The following is a 20,069-nucleotide window of genomic DNA, read 5'->3' on the forward strand; positions in this document are numbered from 1 at the left end:
AAAAGCGGGGTTATGTCTAAAAAAAAGGCAGTAACCAAGGTGTTGTAATTGTACAGTTATTATGTAGACCTTCCACTGACTGCATTTTTAAGGCGTAGTCACCCGTATGGTGGTGCAGGTTTTTGGGTTGTCCGGGCCCGTGGAGAGTTTAAGACATGATTGCAACATCCCAAAGGGCGCACAGGCCACCCTAAAGGACGTCATGAAAATGGAACATACCATTGTCGTACATGGGAAGTAGTTGTGCTAATGTAAGTTGCAGGCGCTGATGAAGTTTAGCTGTCCCAGTCCTAGTCAGCTCGTGCTGGTTTGCGGCGCCTTCCGTTCGTGAAACCAGGGTTCGACTCCGGGCTGCTCCCTGTTCCCTTCTCTACCTCTGCCGGTTCCAAGCCCGGTTTGAGAAGGTTGCGTCAGGAAGGGCATCCGGCGTAAAACATTGCCAAATCTACCATGCGACTCGTTCGCTGTGGCGACCCCTGATGGGAGAAGCCGAAAGTGGAAGAAAGTCCTAGTCATTATAGGAGCGAGTACTGGCTCCTGCGCTAATGCTGCACAGACGGGATGTGTAGGTGATACGTTGTAGGATGCTCACACAAACGAGGGCGCGTCATGAGCGCACACTTATCACGTAAACAGGACTGGCCCTTGCGTAGTGCGCAGGATTTGGGGGAGTTGAAAAAGTTAAAAATCCATACAAGATGCCTGCGTCTCACCCTTCACTTTTACTTCCCTTTACATGTTGTATAAGAGTTTGCTACTACCTGTTCCCTGTAACATGCCTGTAGAAGAAAAATGTTCGTGAACAATTTTGTTCAACGATCTTGCTTCTCCATGCGGGAGCACCTGCATGTCCCATACCGGTTTACCCATTTTTCACTCGCAGACAACCCCTATCCACCCTCAAGGGCAGCTGTGACTAAGGCTTTAACCCTTGTGCTATCCTAGGCACTTTAACATTTGGAGTTGGGTCATCTAGACCCACTAGAAAGTGCGCTGAACCTTTTTTCTTCAATGATTTGTGAACCTCACTGGTGTCCATGGATTACATGAAATCTTTCCACCTTAACCACCTTTGTCATGGTAGGAATAACATGTCAAAGTAAGGGTGGGGTCATCTAAGATAGCACATAGCAGAAGTGATCAAATAACTTTTTTTTAGCAATTCATTTCAAAAGCAGGCTTGCAAGTTGATTTGTTTTATAGTATTCCTGCATTTTGGTGGGTTTTTATTAAAATGAATTGTGACATACTGCAGTAAAACAAACAAACAAAAAACGTTTTTCTTATTTCAAGATTTAGTTGCTACCAGAAATGTAAATGAAGATGTGATATGCAAAACTGTAGATGCAAAAGGTGTGATTTAACCAATATTTTGGGTTTATTATACTACAAAAGAGTCTTTTTTTGCTGATGTGGAAGCATTTTACAGATAGGAGCATCTATGGTTTAGAGTTCTATTATTTTTAATTATACACCAAGAGCTATTTTGAAGTTTTTTTTTTTATATTTGAAAATAATGTACCGGTTCTTAAAATCACAATCTCTTGAACTTTTGAATTTTAGCCGTTTTCGTCCTTCACTAGATAATTAAGTTAATGATTTTCAAAAGAACAATTTTCTGAATGTGACTGAAGTCTCCCGAATTTCTCAGGGATACATTTTGATATTTAGTAGGGTTTTACAGGATTAAAATGTAAATGATGTTATGATAACAAGGCTGTCTGTCTTACACTGAAATGTCAAAACTGCTCTACTTCCCTTTTCTTTCACAAGCTCTGACTTCTCAGTTCTAATTTGTTGTGTGGTTACTTCATCGTTTTCTGCTGTGACTTTTGGAAACCAGGCAGAACATTGCTTGTGATGGCTGAAGTTCAGTAGGTTAAGAAGCCTTTCTGCCCTAAAATGAATGAATCAACTTTAAGTAGCTTGGGATAATATTCTCTGCCAAATGCAATTTGTTTAAAAAAACAGATATGAGTAATTAATGATTGGTCAAAAACTAGAAGTTGCCAGATTTCAAAGACTGCCAAGAGGAAGAAGAAGCTGTGCCATAATTGGTTGAGTCAAGCAGGGAGCGAAAGAGTCTCTGCAGGAAGCATTTGTTCTCTCCATGTGAAGTCCTGAACGACACAGTAGCCTTTGTGCACTTAGATATACTAGGATCCGGTTTGACATTCAGTGGGAAGAATGCAGAAACGTCCAAAGAAAGGGATCCACCAATTGCTCAGCTGGAGAGGTGAGGTGGCTGGTGTTCGGGCTGGTGTTCAGCGCTGACATTGAGGGTTTTCTGCTCTTTGTACTGCAGTGAAAGGGTAAATTGTAGAGAAAAATCCAGCAAAGGTTGAGTTGTTCTTTCAAAGTTAATTAAAATGTAATAAAAACATACATTACAGCATTGTAAAAAGAGAGAAACTGTACTGTGGGGAGGTGGTGCAGAGATAGAGTGGTTGACCTCTGACGGGAAGATCGCAGGTTCAGTTCCCGCCTTGCCCACTCATGTGTCGAAGCTTCCTTGGGAAAGAAGACACTGACCCCCACATTGCTCCTGGTGGCTGAAGGTTGGCACCAGTGTTTGGCAGTGGCGCCGACCATCAGTGTGTGAATGTATGAGTGTGCATGGGCGAATGGGACTGTGACTGTGAAGCGCTTTGGGTCTTCAAGTATACACCACTTACTGTTTGATTATTAACCTAAAGCCTTAGTCACAACTGTCCTTATGGACGGATAGGAGTTGTGTGCCGATGAAAAATGGTCAAACCTGTAAGCGGCACGCAGGTGGCCCGCGTGAAATGACATGGTTGTTGATCAATCTGTGAGCATGTAGAGCTAATATGTTCATGCACATGTTTTCTACAGACATGCTGTGAGGGATAAGTTGGAGCGAACACCTAAACAATACATAACAGTAGGTAAGGGTGAAGGAGGTGAGAGGCAAGCAAGTGGTAAAGATTGTCATTTTTTAACCCAACCGAACCCCATGCAAACGCAAGGACCCGTTAGTGTTGTTCACGTGATAAGTGCGAGCCCCTTGCTTGATGCAAATGAAAATTGGCATATACCAGGAATACATTTCTTTAAGAAGCATCCTCCTTATCAGTATTTTGTGCTGTCACACATTTTTCAACACTTGAACCTGTTCTGTATAAAGTAGCTTGCCGTTTAAAATATTATTTTAAAAGTAGAAGGAGATGCTGTAAAGTGTCTGCAGAGGTATCAAGTCTGTTGGCTGGAAAGGAAGATTTCTGTTCGTCTCTGAAGTCAGCATCTTTTTAAATGTCGGGTAAATGTATTCTGCAACAAAAAAATGCTTAAAATGCGTTGCAGAAAGCACATGGCGAAAGGCCTCGACATTTCTTTTTTCGTTGTCGCAGAATCCTATCTTAGTGGGCCCTCGTTTTGTGACTGTACAGTAGACTGATGGCACACAGAGCTGATTTCCAGATGGGATATTTCCATTCAAAGTTTATTATGACTTCAAAATTAATTCCAACTCATGGTGACTAACACTCCATCATTCAGCCTACTTGCTGTTCTCCAAGCTCTCAGGTCCTGACAGTAATATGGAAAGAATCAATCGATCAAGTCTTGATGTCTTATTGGAGAAGGGTTTGGATGATAAATAGGGTTTGGTGCAAGTGTGGGCAATTTCTTTTCCCCTTATTAGTATATTTTATCAGTTAGTTTTAATGTTGTTGATGTACTTCACCTGAGCTGCTGCTGAAAGGGGGACAGGAAGCAGTTTGATGATTTTTTTCTGTATAGGTTTGGTTTCTACAATGATAAATGGCTACTTGCATGGAAAATAAATTGCCTGGTTAAAATGAGCCTGTCGACAAGGAAAATGTCAGGCATCTAATTTGCAAAGAAGTGATATTTTTTTAAAGAAGCTCCTTCTTTTAGTTTCCTTAAAATCCTTTCTGGTGAAGTTTTTTATTTTTTTTTATCTGTGTATGCGCTTCTTAGATCAGATAAATCCACTGATTGATGTTGAAATAAAACGTGTCCGTTCTCTGTAACTCACTAATAGCCGTGTTTTCCTGGCTGCGTGGAGAAGAGAAGGAGAAGGTCATTAAACTTCTCCTTTCAGTTGCATTTCTTAGTCAACTATTTGTCACATTTATTTACAGAGCTCAATGTTTTTCTTACTCACCTCTGGATTTTTGAGACGCTGCTTGTGTATTCGGTTTCTTAGTATCACATGTAACATCTGTCTCTAGTCTGTCATGTCAGCATTCATCTTAGGAAAACATTCTTCCGTCTGTGAGATTATCTGCCTGATGAAAATGGTGATTAGGGTTGCAATAAGGTGTAGGAGTTGGAAGTTTCACTCCTTCACGGGCTTTGGTTTGCCTATTTCTAAATATATTGTCACAATTAAACATTTTAGATTTGGTTAAAACTCACATTTTGTAATTATAAGTCCCCCTCATGCTCTTCAGTCTGACATAACCTAGTTTTTTGCACGACAACACAAAAAAATCAGCCGTTTTCCAGTTTGCACCCTGCCAAGGCTTGGATAAGAGTGCTTTATTTATGTGGATGATGCATATATGCATTTTATGTTCTAAAAAGGCTGTCTTATCTTCTCAACTTGTGCATATTTTCTTATAAATGCTTGAGGGGGAATTCTTATGCAAGGGCTCAGAGTCTTCTGAAAAAAACTATCTGGCAGCTTGACCCTGTTTGCACCGTGTTGACAGCATACACAAAAGCTCCCACTGGGCATCGATCATCTGCGTGAAACCAGCTAGATCATGTCTGTGAGTGCTATTCTTCTTCTTTGATTTGCTGTTGCTCATCATCACAGCCAGCAGACAGAATATCCCCAGGATCTCAATTCAGCTATGTAGGGGTGCTGGCAACCTGGGGGTAAGTGTTGGCCTCTTTTCCTCCCTACACTATTACATTTTGGCGGGTTGTCCAAAGTGAGTCTGTTTCCAGTTTAGATACATTTCTGCTCAGTAGGTTGTATTGTGATGGAGTTTTTTTTGCTGCTGATGAAACGGCTCTCAGTGTTTTTCTTTCTATCTCCACACAAACACTGCTTTTCTTTGATATTTAAAGTACTATAGTTGTTATAAATAAAACATACAACATAGTTCATATATTTCAAAAAAACTGCATTATTTTGTGGCAAATTATGTTTTAAGGTTAAAGTGCAGTTTAGTCATCAATGACTCAACCTTGTACTTCCTGAATGAAGCATGTTTGAAAGCAAAAGTAAATGGAATTAGGTCAGTTCACCTCACAGTTAGGGGTTCAGTCTCTTCTCTCTTAGCATGAAGTTGATCAAAAGTAATACAAAAAATACTTTATTAGCATTTTTGCCTAAGTTTTATTTATTTTTATTTTATTTTTCAAATGTATATGTCTTTTTTATTGATATTGTAACAACACATTCAACAGGACTATCTAGTGCCCTGAATTTTAAAAGTAATTTGGATGCCATGCTCACTACATTTTTATTGTAAATGGCAAATTCAGCGTCACTAATTTCCTGAAGTAAAAACATAATAAATATGAAAATTTTTGGAAGACTTTTTTGAATCCACTGTGTGATGAAGATGAGTCTTGGATGATTTATAAAAAATTAATTAAAATATTTTTTTTCACATGAAAAATCCTTCAAACCCAATACATTGTGTGGTCTTTATTCACCTATCTAGTGAGCATTGATGGAGCATTTGCAGAGACTTCTGGGAAAATTCCTCTGGAACTGGATTTTGGAATTGTACATAGATTCAGACAGCCCTACAAAATGGTGAATACGCTGTATAGTGCACTAAGTAGTAAAGGAATTCGGACACAACTAATGTGTTGCGTCACAATGCAAAGCCGATATGCAAAGTCGCCTTTCTTCACGTCAGAATCAGCTATTTCACGTTGATCAAGCAAGTGGTTGAAAAGTTATAATATGTCAAAGAGCATGTGTTATTTAGGTGTCGACAGTGAAAACTCCTGTGTTAAAGGTTGAATTCCCCAGTAGATGATCCTGATCATGTTCTTTGTATTTGACACATCCTGTAAGGCAGGGGTGGGAAAACTACGGCCTGCGGGCTGGATCCATGTTTGGTCCGGCCCACTGAACAATATCAGAGACCCATGTTTTTTTGTTTTTTTATTAACTGGCCACACGATCAAGACATGACATTTTATTCCCCCCTTCTGCAGTCTGTGTCCCGATCTGAAAGCTCGTTCTTTTAGAGCGATTATGCTGCATTTTTCAAACAGCGCTACTTGTTCTGTGTCCTGATTGGCTGGAGAGCTTGTCAATCAATCTCCTACGTGCAGTGGCTCCAGTACAGAAACGATGAGCTCTTCAGATCAGAAATCTGTGATCGATCAGATCTTTGTTTTCATTCTAAGATCCTGGACCTAATTGCTAGGAAGGTTTGAGAATTTAAACAAGAGAAAAGGGTGAAAATGTTCATTCGAGTCAGTGAGGAGTTTTACTGCCATAAACGTAATCAGCCTCCGAGGAGGATTTCACCGATCACAGTTATTTTTAGAATGTAACTCCTGCAATAAACGAGGGAACTCTGTACTGGTGAAAAGGTAACGCAGATATATGCGTAGCTGCAGCAGAAGACATAGAAATTTGCTTTGTCATTATTACTGGATGAAAAACAGATGCGCAGAACAAGTTTCAAACTAAAAACGCTAGAATATTCTGTTTTAGAATATAATTTTTATTCCAAATGTTTTGATCTACATTCCGTGTTTTATCATTCTCACACACACATCTGCGCCTGGTCCGGCCCTTCTATCAAATTTTAGAATCCAATGTGGCCCGTGAGTTAAAATAATTGCCCACCCCTGCTGTAAGGGAATGGCGAACACGTACCATCATATGACTGCCATGAGCATGCACATAAGCCAGCCTAACTATTTAAATGTCTTTTTTATAATAGGGGTGTAACGATTCCTTTGAACAACAATTCAAATAATTTGTGTTTGCTGGTACGATTCATAGTCGATATTGGTTCATTGTGAACAATCCAGTTCACTGAAGTAAAATGGATCCAGGACATCTCTAGCCAAATTCTAAACACTGTGACTCAGAGGTTATCCAGATTTCTTGCAAGATAATCAGGTTTAAATGAAATGTGTGTTCAAATAAACAGGTAAACAAGAATTCCATTCACATTAACAGAGATCAGGGGGGTATTCCAGGAAGCAGGTTATGCTAGCTCCCACGGTAAGTTTGAGGCTAAGGAAGTTGATAATCTCAGATTTCGGTTCCAGAAATGGAGGTATGTTTCAGGGTATGTCAAGTTGCCATAGCAACTCATGCTCTGAACAAAACCTGGTCTGGAGCAGGTTTAGTTGAAGGTTAGTTTGTTTTCAGAGAGGTGAAGCAGCATGGCGTGTCCATTTGAAGATGATTTAGTGGATGAAGAAGCTCAGATAATACTTTTCCACCGTGAGAGGATGATAAAACCACGTATGGATGTTGGAAAGATACACTTTTTACATTGATCTAACTTAATTATTTGCTTTAGTTAAAATAAAACAATTATTTTTAGTTAAGTCCGCTTAAAAATAACACATAGTTTTCAGACAGTTATTTTGCTTTCATTCAAATTAATTCAATTAAGTAGGTGTAACTTTGGTGCTGCTGTTGGATCGGCACTGCAAGGAATTGTGGGATACCATTCCCTTTGCCTGTCTGGACGGATTTGGGTTTAAGTGTGGGTTTTTGACCAAATGTGTTTAGTTGTTTAGCTGGTTCACTGTGTTCTGCTGAGTTATTTTGTCCTACTATGCTAAGTCTCTGCACCATGAGTGAGAGGGAGGAAGAGGATGATGAATTTATATAGCACCCCTAATGTGTACCAATCGAACGACTATATCGGAAAATTGGAAAATGAATGATTGGAATTAAGAGTACATTGTGCCAGCTCAAACTTATCCATATGAGAGTTCAAGAATTATAATAAATTAAGATGAAAAAAAGATTAATTGAATTGGAGTAATATGACATTTAGTTACATAAATATGTAAATTTCAATTGAATAAACACTAATTAAGTTTTATAGACGTGAGAAATTAGGTTGAATAAATTTAACTCAGTTACTTGTTACCAATGGAAGTAATTCATTTAAGGTGGCAAAATTGGACAAAGGTTATAAATATATATGCGTCACAAGGAAAATGGAAACAAGATCAGAAACTCAAGCGTTTACTTTCTCTGTTCTTCTGATGCTGATGCAGCCGTTTTTACTTTTTTGATGGACGTATAATCTTCATTGCCGTCATTAAAATCTCAGACTCCGTGTCACTGAAGTGTAGCGCTTTCTTTTTTTTCCCCTCCACACGTTTTCATGGTGACTCCGGCAATCCATTGAGAATGTCTTTATGTACCTGCTGTGCACGTGCATTAACCCAGGGTTACCAAGTCGAGCGTAATTACGCCAACTCCTATCCGGACTTTTGGAACCGACATACCCAGAGTAAGCAAGTTCAGGTGGATTTCAGCCAGAGTTCAGGGTTAAAGTCAGGGCAGTTTAAACATGCTTCCTGGAATACCCCCCAGCCCATTGTTGTTTTTCCACATCAAAATAATCCAAAGGGAACGTTATTAGAACATGATACCACACTGTTTGGTCACATGTCTTTGTTAAATTCAACTTGTTTACACACACTGGACGGGAATGATGGTTTGATTCTTTTTTGATGCCATGACGAGCGTGTTTTCCACTGCAATGACACTTTTTACGTAGAGTAAAATAAACCTACCATGTCTCAATCCAAATGGTAATTTCTAATATTGATATTAATTTATTTATTCATTTTTTTAAATGGTACAGGTCGATTTGATTAACAACTTGTTTCAGACATATTGATCTGGTTGAACAAATTGATTCAGCGATTAATTGTTACACCCCTTCAATTTTAGTCTACCTAAACAAACAAAATCATTCAATATAATAAATGCACACTATATGCTTAAATGGATTAAGTTTTATCAAACAGCATCTTTTTTGTCGTTTTTCTATTTAATCTTTTCCGTCCCTGTTTGTTTTTACAGCCAAGGCTTCAAAGACCCAGCGACATTTTTCACACTGCTACAAATTCTATGCTATTCTGCACTGTAAGCATTTTTTATTCAGTGCCGTGTGAAAGACGGCGGTGACCAGAGATCATTAATGTGGAGCTCTTGGTTCAAAAGCATTACAAGCTGCAATCGCAGCAAGAAAGGTTAATGAAAAAAAACGTGCACTGACTGTGCTATACTTCAACTCTGCCCCTCTCCATGTTGTTTTATTCAATCTTTGTTCCTGGGTTATTGGTTCCACACAGGCACTTCATAAAAGAAGTATTTCTGGAATGCATTTACTTTATGCATACATTCATAAAGACCGTATTCTGAAAAGCCAATGCTGTTGAATTCTGCGTTGTCCAATAGATGGAATTGCTCAGTTGTGAAAATGGAGGAAATGTATTACACAAATTGATAATGGCAGCAAATGTACTATTTCTAGCTTCTGTCGGGAGCAGAGGTTAACTGACAAATAGGTTTTCAGTGCTGGTTCATTTGATGCGACCATTTAAAATCAGCTTATCTGGGTAATGTGAAAGTGAGAAGGTAAGAGTACTTACCTCTGTTTCTTTTGTTGCCTGTTGCATGGAGTAGATCCAGCCAAAAGCCAGCATGGTGGCTGATGGCAGACTTAGCCTGAAGCACAAAGATGTTCACCTCCTAATGTGATTTACTCATCAGATGTGTTCCTTTTTTTAGTGTCGGTTTGGCCCTGTGAGACACATTTAATTAACGGTTTTCCACATTCAAATGTGATAAAAACACGAGCCGCGCGTCAACGCAGGCAAAAAACAGCATACATGTGCACGCACACACGAGAGCATTGCCGAGCTAATGAGTGATCTTCCTCGTGTTGACAGCGTGATGGGATGTGAGTCGGAGCATAGCAACATGACCTCAAGGCTGGATGGACAGCACAAAGACCCTCTTGTAGTCGTCTGTCCCTCCCTTACAGCTTCTGGCACATGTGTTTGTCATGTGTTTTTTCTTTTTTTGGTGACAAATGTCATGTCTTACTCATGTCTACATATTAATTTTATTTTTATTTATTTATACATTTACTGCTACTACTATGTTTGTCTTTTTTAGTGTGTAATGCATTATATCCTATAACTGTACTACATTTTCCTGAAAACCAAGGGTAGGCGACTTCAACCTTGAGCCTTAGATTGAAGACTTACATATCTAAACAAGCTTTTGTCAGCTACATAATGAGACTTTCCAAAATGTATACAGCTGAAAGGAAATCGCAGCTTTGTGCAAATGTTTATTCAACTGACTTGTGAAAATTTCCAGTATACCACTTTGTAGAAGGACTTAGTAATGATTTTTATAGTCTTTGCAACATTGAATGCTAATACTACAAATGTTTATGTTTAATTAAATGTCTTAAAAGCCTTTAAATGTTTTTGTATGTTGAATGCGAGTTTGACCCTCTGCTGTTCAAATCCTATTTATGCATGCTGCCTTAGTGTGGGTGTGATAATGTAAAGCCTCTGCCATGGAGCAGGTGTACTGCGGAAGAGACGGAAGGATTGGTATAGAGGAACATGACAGTTTGACATAAAGATGAAGACAGGAGGAGACGGGTTGAAAACAACTTTTCATAATCAATGTGCAATTTGTTTCTTGATTTATTTTAAATCTGCCAAAAGTCAAGAAGCACTTCCTACAACAATGCATCTTGCTATTTTCCTTCCTCACTCACTGTGACACAGATTCTAAAACGAATTGTGGAATGATCTCCTTTCTGAAAGACTTCAACATTATAGAGGCATAGTTTACGGAATGGCTGCAGATTGGAATTAGAATAAATTGCTTTGGTGTTTATTTTAAAATGGACAATGATTGTGTTTGCCTAAACACATTTTCCCGTTTGTATTTTAGTTCCTTTTACTGAAGCTCCACAAAAAACTGGAATTAATTAAAAGATGTTGCATACATTTACTCCTCTAATGTTTATGTTTTTCTGGCTATGTTAATGTATTTTAAGAGCGTTCCCAGTGGTCTTTTCATTACGATTATGCAGTCATTTTCTGGTGCGTAGTTTCTGCAAAACGGGATTTTCCATCCATCCATGCATCCATCTTTTTCCGCTCATCTGAGACAAGGTGGCGGGGGCAGGCATCTAAACAACTATGTCCAGATTTCCCTCTCTCCGGCTACTTCCTGCAGCTCTTCTGGGGGGACCCTGAGACGTCCCCGGGGCCTCTGCCAGTGGGACATGCCGGAAAACACCCCCCAGGGAGGCATCCAGGAGACATCTGAACCAGATGCCCGAGTCACCTCAATTGACTCCTCTTGAGCAGCGGCTCTACTCTGAGCTTCTCACCCTATCGCTAAGGGAGCGCCTTATAATTTTATGACCCAGAGATTGTAACCATAGTTGAGTATTGGAACCAAGATCGACCAATAAATTGAGAGCTTTGCTTTCTGGCTCAGCTCTCTCTTCACCACCATGGACCACTACATCAAGTGAATATCACGCTCCGATATTCCCTCAGCCGTGAACAAGACCCCAAGACTTAAACTCCTCCACCTTGGGGAAGGAACAGCCCACCTACCCAGAGAGGACACACTGGCCTTCTTCAGTCAAGAACCGTGGCCTCAGATTTAGCGGTGCTGACCCTCATCCCAGCCTCTTTACACTCAGCTGCAAACCGCTTCAATGCACCCTTGAGGTCCTGGTTCAATGAAGCCGGAAACGTCATCTGAAAAGAGCAGAGAGGAAATCCTGTGGTCCCCAAACCAGACCCCCTCCAGCCCTTGCCTGCTCCTAGAAATTCTGTCCACAACCTTTGTGCTATCTTGTGAGGTCCAGATGACCCCAATCCCACAAGACAGTGCGCTGAACCGTTTTTCTTCAATGATTTGTGATCTTCACTGGTGTCCATGGATTACATTAAATCCTCTTCACATTTTATCCACCTTTGTCCTGGTAGGGAGAACATGTCAATGTAAGGGTGGTGTCATCTGGACCCCACTAGATAGCACAAGGGATAAATACTATGAACAGAAACGGTGATAAAGGGCAGAGCAGCATTAACGCCTTTGAATTGTGGGTGGGATTGTTGGCGTTGTGGATGTCCGCCCCCACTTCCCGTCACCCATCTGTTTACATCTTAGTATCCTTCACACCCTCAGCCTAACGTTACCGGTGCAACCGCATAGTTTTGAGCCAGATTCAAGCTCAGACAAGGAAAACCAAAACGTACATGGAGCTGGTCGACTACAAGCGGATGCATCAGAGTGGAGCAGAGCAGGGAGCTTGTGGCCCGCCCAGCATGTTTTCTACGTCACAAAACAGCATTTTTTCATCTGCTCCTGATTCACTAAGATTGAATAAAGAAATACTCAGAAACACAATTTTAGGCTTAATTTCTTTATATCTGTTCTCCATCATCAGAAAAATGTCCAAAACCATTTTAATCGGAGTGGGTCTTTAAATGCAGACATTCCTTCTGTAATCTGGAATATTGTATTAATCTGTTATTTGTGGCATTTTGGTTTTTAAGAGCCTAACTGAAAATGAACCTATTAAGTTCACACAAACATTCGCTGATATCAAGAGGACATCAACTCTTTTGGGGGGTGGAGGCAGTAACAGGCAGCAACATCCTTTTTCTTTATTGCCGTTTTTCGCTTGTGTTCATGGGTTAGGGTTGCTTTAAATTGTGGGTGGCATCTCAGTTTCCTAGCAGGAAGCGCTTAAGTTGGTGAGTAGTGGTTTTCCTCAGAGGAAAGAGTGGGTGACAGTAGAGTATGTAGCTGTTTCACTGTCAGGTTAACGTTGCCTCTGAAACCCTTCATCCGGGTTTTAAAAGCAGATTCTTACACACAACTAATTCAAGGTCAGCACCAGCATAATTCATACTCAGGGGTTTACATTTTTTATTTTGCACAAGCATTCTAACCCAAAGATGTAAATGAAACTAAAATGATTTTTCTTGCTTTGAGCCTGAAGTTGTTTTTGTTTTTTTAAGTGTTGTGCAATGGTTCTGGGAACTTTCATTTTTGTAATCCAGCAATTATTGGTTCATAAATCTGCCATGAATTTGCACAGTAGGAGAAAAGCAAGGAAATTTAGTGTTTTCTTGGATTTTTCCCACCATTTCCAAACACACACACACAAAAAAAAGAACACTGCTTTAGTTTAAAGGTCAAGCAAGAGCCAAAAAGTTCTGGAGATAAAGTCACTTATCAATGTGTTAATTTAGATTTAGCTTCAGTATCTGACTTCGGCATGTGACTGACATAAGAAGAGGAAGATGCAGGAATTCGTTGGCTCTGCATTCTGCAGTAAACTGCACTTCAAAATGTGTCTGTCAGTGTGAGGACGGCTTTGAAGTTTGAGCTAAGGTCAACTTTTGGTTGAAAAAAAAATATAACTTGTAAAAGATAAAAGAGAGTGGCCGCTGATGATCTTCGACGTGTGAATAAAGGTGTTGTTTTGTGGTTTTTTCCTTCCTTTTTTATTTTATTTATTTTTTTAAGCCCACCTCTCCATCTAATGGGACTATGGGAGTAATGCTAAATTTAGTTGAAAATTTGTAGTTCTTTTTCCAAAACCACAATTGAACTTCCACAACCGATTGTTTTCTGAATTCCTTGCCTTTACCGGGCATTTGGAATTTGCAGATGAGACACTTTCTGCTTTCTGCTGCAAAAAAATTCTCAAGTTGTTCACAATACTGCATGTGAAAAGAAGGGTTATCTTTGCACATGGTGTGGTTCACAGTGGTTAGGTCAAAGTATGAGCAACACAAAACAAGTTTCGATTCAATAAAAAAAAAAAAAGTGCACCATCCTTTAGCTAAATTCACATACCTATATTAGCAGCTGCTAATAAAGATGACTTTATGCATTTAAGCTGTAATAAAGGGAATATTTTAGTCAAAAATGTAACTGCTCTCTTCACAGATCGGATAACATTGTCATTTGGTTGGTGGGAAAGTAAAGAAATGATTGAGCACAGATGCTGATGCCACAGCACAACAATTAATTATACATCTGCACGTTTCCCCTATATTTATTTGCTCGGGAGTTTTATTAGCTGGAGATGGAAATCAGGTTTCCCTTCAGCTGATTTTCTGTGATATTTCTTTTAGCAGAGCTTTAAAAAGCTTTGACTAGAACTGTTTCACTGCAGCCTGAGAAGCTGTGGGTAGATCATAGTACTGTAAGCAGCACATTTAGCACTGGGATGCTGGCTTGTAAAAAAAAAAGGAGAGACTTTCAGCTTGTAAACACGTTTTATTTGGATGTTCTGTAAAAAGGCTGCTAGTTTTATACGGTTTTGTATTGGACGCGAGTGGCCAGTAGAAGGGGTTGGTGGTTTTTACAGATTTGCGTTATAGCAAGAAAGAGAAGGTTGTTAAACAGTTTTTGTGGCGATGGTGGCTTGAAGAATCCTGCCGGACAGGTTTTTTTTCTGTTAAGATGAATAAGAATAGTAAAAAAAGAAAGCTGAATAAACATGAGCACGCTAAACGCAGCCTAGAGTAGATCGACATGAGCACAGCTGTACGGGGTGGAAATGCGCGCAGAGGCAGAGTCAACTCTAACTAGACGGGGGGAAAAAAGAGGCTCTCTGAAAGGATGAGCCTAAATCAAAATAGAAAAAATAAAGGTGGACACATTTTTGCCTGCACTTTCCTGCCTGCATGTGGGATCCTGATGTTCTGCCATGTCAGAGTTCAGCCAGGAATGAGAGTCGTGAAGAACAAAACATCTGAATATCTGTCCTACAGTTTGCTTCGCGTCTTTCCCTTTTTTTTTTTAAAAGAAAACGTTTTTTGTGTGCACTATTTCTCTGTACATTTGTGCTCAAAAGTCATTGTTTAAGCATCTGCAAGCTTACTGATGTGTGTGTTGGACACAAAGTATCTCAGGCGATAACCTTTCACATAAAGACAGATTTTAACTGTTTCCCGGTAACTTTTGCAAACATTTTACAGTGAAAATCCTGTAAAAAATGTGCAAACATCAAAGTATCTTCCTCTTTTCGGTTGGCAAACAAGAATAAAGCACTTTGCACCATAGGCAGAGTCTGGCAAAGGGTGACACAGACTCATTATTGTACATACAGTCAAAAATTGGTTGTTGTGAGAATGTGAACATGATTGTGCCTTTTGTTGCTTATCCTCAAATATTTCTCGCGTTGCAACACCTTCATAAACTCTGCTGAAACGTTGGCTTTAAAAAAAATTTTTTTAATAAATTCTGCCAGCTGCTATGTGAAAAACCATATGAATAATGAGAAATCTGTTCCGTGGACTTTTGCCCTTTACCCCTCAGTCAACCTTTGTGGTTCTTTGTTAATGTTCGGGACTCTGTAAAAATAGATTTTCTCTCTCAGTAGCACCCCACGTTGACTGACTTTCTTCAGTTTCTGTCTTTATTGTCTTTTTCTCCTTTCCCTGGTCGCCTCTCTCTGTCCCAGGTTTACATTTCCGACTGTTACATGGCAGCTCTACTGAGTTTTACTCCGTCTAAAACTGTTCTAGAGTGATGTTAATCGAAGCAGCAGCAGTGATATTTATTTTTACATCTATTAAAGGGACAAATATAAACATGTTGAGCTGCTTCTTAGGCTGTTATGGGTTAGGGGATTTGAAAATGTGCTTTTTTTGTAGTTTTTTTGTAATAAATGCTGCATGGGACGAATTTCACTTGTTTCTGAGTAAATAAAAATAGGCTTTGACAGTATGCAAACAGCATTTGACAAGTTTTCATCCACTGCAGACAGGCTAAGAGCAGCTTTTCACGCTGCTCCTAGACGACACAACATTCTTTGGGCTTAATTATCCAACAGTTTAGTGTGGGAACTGTGTTTTTGTGTTTTACGTCTGAGTCACAGAAAAAGCTGGAACACAGCTTTCATCCTCTTCCTGTTTGGTTCCTTCTCCCATAAAAAAAATGCCAAGAACTAATAATTGCTGCTGATTTCTTTTGCAATTAAAAAGTCCTTTTTACACATTATAACAATTATTTAGGACATTTTATGCTTCATTGATTCAATATATTTAAGACCCTCACAAATAAAAATGGTCTTATCTGTGTTTTTAACATCTTGTGGCATTTTTCTGATGATCAAAATTGCATTTTGGGGGGTTTATTTTATCGAATCGTTTGAAAAAGAGCTTATTTGTGACATGGAAAATATGTTGGGCCGACCACAAGCTTCCTGCTATGCTTAAGCAGAGCTCTCAGCAATGGGAAGGGGAAAGGGGGCGGGGTTGCTCTGCGCCAGCAGTCCCACCTACAACTTAGAGGTGAATTTCTAATGAACTACTGCCGCTTTGCAGGAACCGTGTCCTAGAAAACAACACAGGTTTTGGGATTTTGGCTAAAAACAGCATATTTATAATTAAAATAGACCAAAAAATGATTGAAGTGGGTCTTTAAAATCCATTTTTTCTATATTCCGTCTGCAGTAATGCCAATGATTTGTTTGTTTGGTGCCAAGAATTCTTGCAATTAAACACAAACTCACTAAAGACTTGTATGAAACTCAATGACACCCATATGAGCAGCACAAACCCTAAGATTTGCGTGTTGATTTGGTTTGGTATTTATGTTTGATTGTCCTTCTGAGCGAGCTCTGAGTTTTAGGGGTCAAAGTTCAAGACACAGTCAAGCGATGCAAGAGCATTAGCATAGCTTGATCGGATAAGCCTTTAAATACGTTAATACCAGTGAATTTACCTTTCTGAGCTAATTTCACCTGCTGGACACACGCACACAGTAGATACACACACATTGGTGCCAAATATAACACATAGGAAAAGATCAAGGTTTTGAAATTTTAAATCAAATATAATTGAAATTTTCATACAAAAAGTGACTGAAAATCTTTCTGAAAATATTGCTCAGAGAAGCAGCTTAATGTCTTTATGTAACGTCTATAATCACAGGCTCCATCTGCAGTAAATGTACATCTTAATAATTGACCACGTTCGTTTTTAAAGGGGAAAATGATCAAAAATGGAAAAGTAAAGTAGCACTCCGTTCCTGGAGCAGCAGCATGTTAAATGATTTAAGGGCAGTATAGATATTTTAAAGACCCACTTCTTTCATCTATTTTAAAAGCATTCCCAGTGGTCTTTTAATTAGAATTAACCCCGCCCCCTCTTCCCCTCACTCATGCTGAGAGGTTGGAGCAGGGACCTTGTGGCCCGCCCTGCGTATTTTCTGCGTCAAAAACACAAGCTTTTTCAAAAGGAATTTTTCACTCACTTCTGATTGACAACAATTTGATTTACAAAATAAAATGCAATTTTCAGCTTAATTTTCTTTATAAATGTCCTCCATCATTGAAATAATTGCTACAAGAACATGTTAAAAAAACAACAACATAATTTTCATCGAAATGGGAAATAAAGTGCAGAGAAATTAAAAAAAAAAAAGTAAGGAACAAGAGTAGAAATAATACTGTTTCCAACTGGCATCTTAATTGTTTGATGCTGCGCTCAGATTTGCTTTGTGTCAGCTTTAAGACCGAAGCACAGCTGAAGCTGTCATCGCTGTGCCTAACCACCGAAACAGGCACTTAAAAAACAAAACCTAACCCACAAACGTCCCGCACACGCATTTCCCTTAGTCTTTTACTGACATTCACCTTTTTGAGAAAAAGGTGAGTAGGTGTGTTGACTGGCAACAAGCATCAGTGACCTGACATACAGCCCTCTTTACCAGCGACGAAGACGTTTAGGTCGCCGCAGTCTTCAGAGGAAACGAGCGACTCAGGGCTGCGTTAGCTTTCATCTGCAGAAATGAAAGAGAAAGTATTTGGTTTGCTTGTATATCCCAGAATTCTCTGCCTGAACTTTATTTACTCACAGAAAATTGGATTATCTTTGATTTTGAAGGACATTTTTTAATAAACATGTCATTAATCTCAAATGTTATAAAATAACAAAAAATTACAGGTGCTTTCTTACACATTAGGGTGCTTTTTTACTAGAATTATACTTATTGCACTTCTGTGAAGGTACTGGTATTTTTAGATGTCTGCAAAGTTTGATAGCAGGTTTTTCAAAAGAAAATCTTTCTGTGCAATGTTGTAACCATAGCTATTTTCCTTCATGCAACACTGCCTTGAGATTTTCAAGATAACTTGATGATGAAAACTGTTGCAACACATTATTACCAAGTATGAAAGATTAAATAAAAACAATGTGTATACTCTTGTTTGGAAAGTTTCAAACAAACTGCTGTTTTTTTTCTGTGATGCTACTGACATTTCTATTTCCTCTGCTGGTTAAGTGGATATACTGTACATACCAACATGTACAACATGCCGGAACAAAACATCTTTTGCCTCGTGCAACAATACTGTTAATAATCTACCCATGATTTTCCTGTCTTAGTTTCTGCATCTAATCTTGTTTTTTAGTAAGTGCACCTTTAATTGGTTTTTAGTATAGACTACACACAGAAGAACCACAAAAACTGTCCGGGTGATTTTCAGTACACAGTGATGTAGCCTAAATAGTAGAAAGATTCTTGGTGCTGCGACAGTTTGCAACTTTGTTAGCCAAAAGTATTTGTGTCTAAGTCAAGGAAAACAAGAAATCTCGGTGGACTAAAAGAGGGAGGGATTTGGAGGAAAGAGATGGGGTTCCTGCTGATGTTGTGAAGCTTCAGGACTTCAGAAAAATGAAAATGTTGGCCTAAAAATTGGGACATTTTCTAAGAAGTCTGCCAGAGTGAACCTTTAGAGCCAGTTAGTCTCAAATTAATTATAATGTGCCTTTTTAAACCATTATCATGACAGCACTTCATTTTTTCACCCTTAGATTCAAATAAAAACGTCTGATAAAGACTTGATTTTTTTTTTGCCTCATTTAAAATATGATATTCACTGCGCTTTTACACCGTCTAATAGGTGTGTGTGGCCCTGCAATGGTGTACCCCAGCTTTGCCCTGGAGTAGCTGGGATAGGCTCCAGCAACCTCCATGACCTTGCACAGGAGAAAGGGGAAAAGGAAATCGCATGTTTTTGTGTCATGGAGGACATGAACTCCTGCAACTCTGCAGAAACTATGTCATCGAAAACGACACAGATCATTGGGAACGCTTTTAACATAAATCAAAAATGATCGGGTTGGGTCTTTAATATGCAGCTTGGTTTCTTTTTATTATATATTTTTTTTTTAATCAAAGCAGCAACTGATAGTTTGATTTCTGTGTTGGCTTTTCAATCACTGCAGTAACAATAACAGCTGAATTTTTGGCAGCATTCTTCCTGTTCCTACTACACACCATTTAAGGAGACGAAAAATGATGTTGTTGATGTTTGAAGCTAACCTCAAATCCTTTCCCAGCTTCAGGGTGTTGAAGATGGCCGTGTGGATCCAGGCCCAGCAGCTTCAGGGAGATGCTCTCCACCAGATGCAGTCGCTGTACGGTCAACATTTTCCCATCGAGGTGCGACATTATCTGTCGCACTGGATAGAAAGTCAGCTCTGGTGAGTGTCTTTCAGAATTTGTTGAAATGCCACCATTTTTTTATGTGATTAGCTGTCTGTATTCACTTCTTGCACTGGTGTGTTTGTTCCTGTAGGGATGCAATAGATCTGGAAAACCCACAGGAGGAGTTTAAAGCCAAGCGTCTGCTGGAGAGTCTAATACAAGAGTTGCAAAACAAAGCCGAGCACCAAGTTGGAGAGGATGGCTTTCTGCTTAAAATTAAACTGGGACACTACGCTAACCAGCTCAAGGTTGGTTTCTTCGCAAAAACATTTTGTTTTCTGAAAATAATCTGTGACGGCAAAGGGACCAGGCGTGAGGAGCTATAAAGCTTAGCAAGGCCCAACTCCTACATTCATTTGTATCAAAGATGCGGTGGAAAAACAACAATTCCTGCAATGGTGGAGAAAATTACAACTTTCTCTTTCTGCTTTTTTTATGTAAGTCTACAGATACATGTTTAAATGCCAACCACAGTTTAAAAATGACAAAAAACGTTCCAATGACTTGTGTTCTTAACCCTTTGGAACCTAGATCCTACAACTCGAAAGAC

General features: G+C 39.3%; 1 protein-coding gene across 2 annotated transcripts in view; it reads left to right on the top strand.

Annotated features, from left to right (window-relative positions):
- The window catches only part of stat5a (signal transducer and activator of transcription 5a), a 54,365-nt gene that overhangs the window by 16,977 nt on the left and 17,319 nt on the right, over positions 1-20,069 (top strand). For both annotated transcript variants that reach the window (XM_011477950.4, XM_078951778.1), the window contains exons 2-3: positions 19,372-19,515; positions 19,611-19,767. In XM_011477950.4, the coding sequence (XP_011476252.3) occupies positions 19,388-19,515; positions 19,611-19,767 (285 nt within the window). In that variant the 5' untranslated portion in view covers positions 19,372-19,387. The remainder of the gene's footprint in view (positions 1-19,371; positions 19,516-19,610; positions 19,768-20,069) is intronic.

This window comes from Oryzias latipes, chromosome 8 (assembly GCF_053564925.1).
Source record: "Oryzias latipes strain Hd-rR chromosome 8, Olatipes_Hd-rR_3.1".
Lineage (NCBI taxonomy): Eukaryota > Metazoa > Chordata > Actinopteri > Beloniformes > Adrianichthyidae > Oryzias > Oryzias latipes.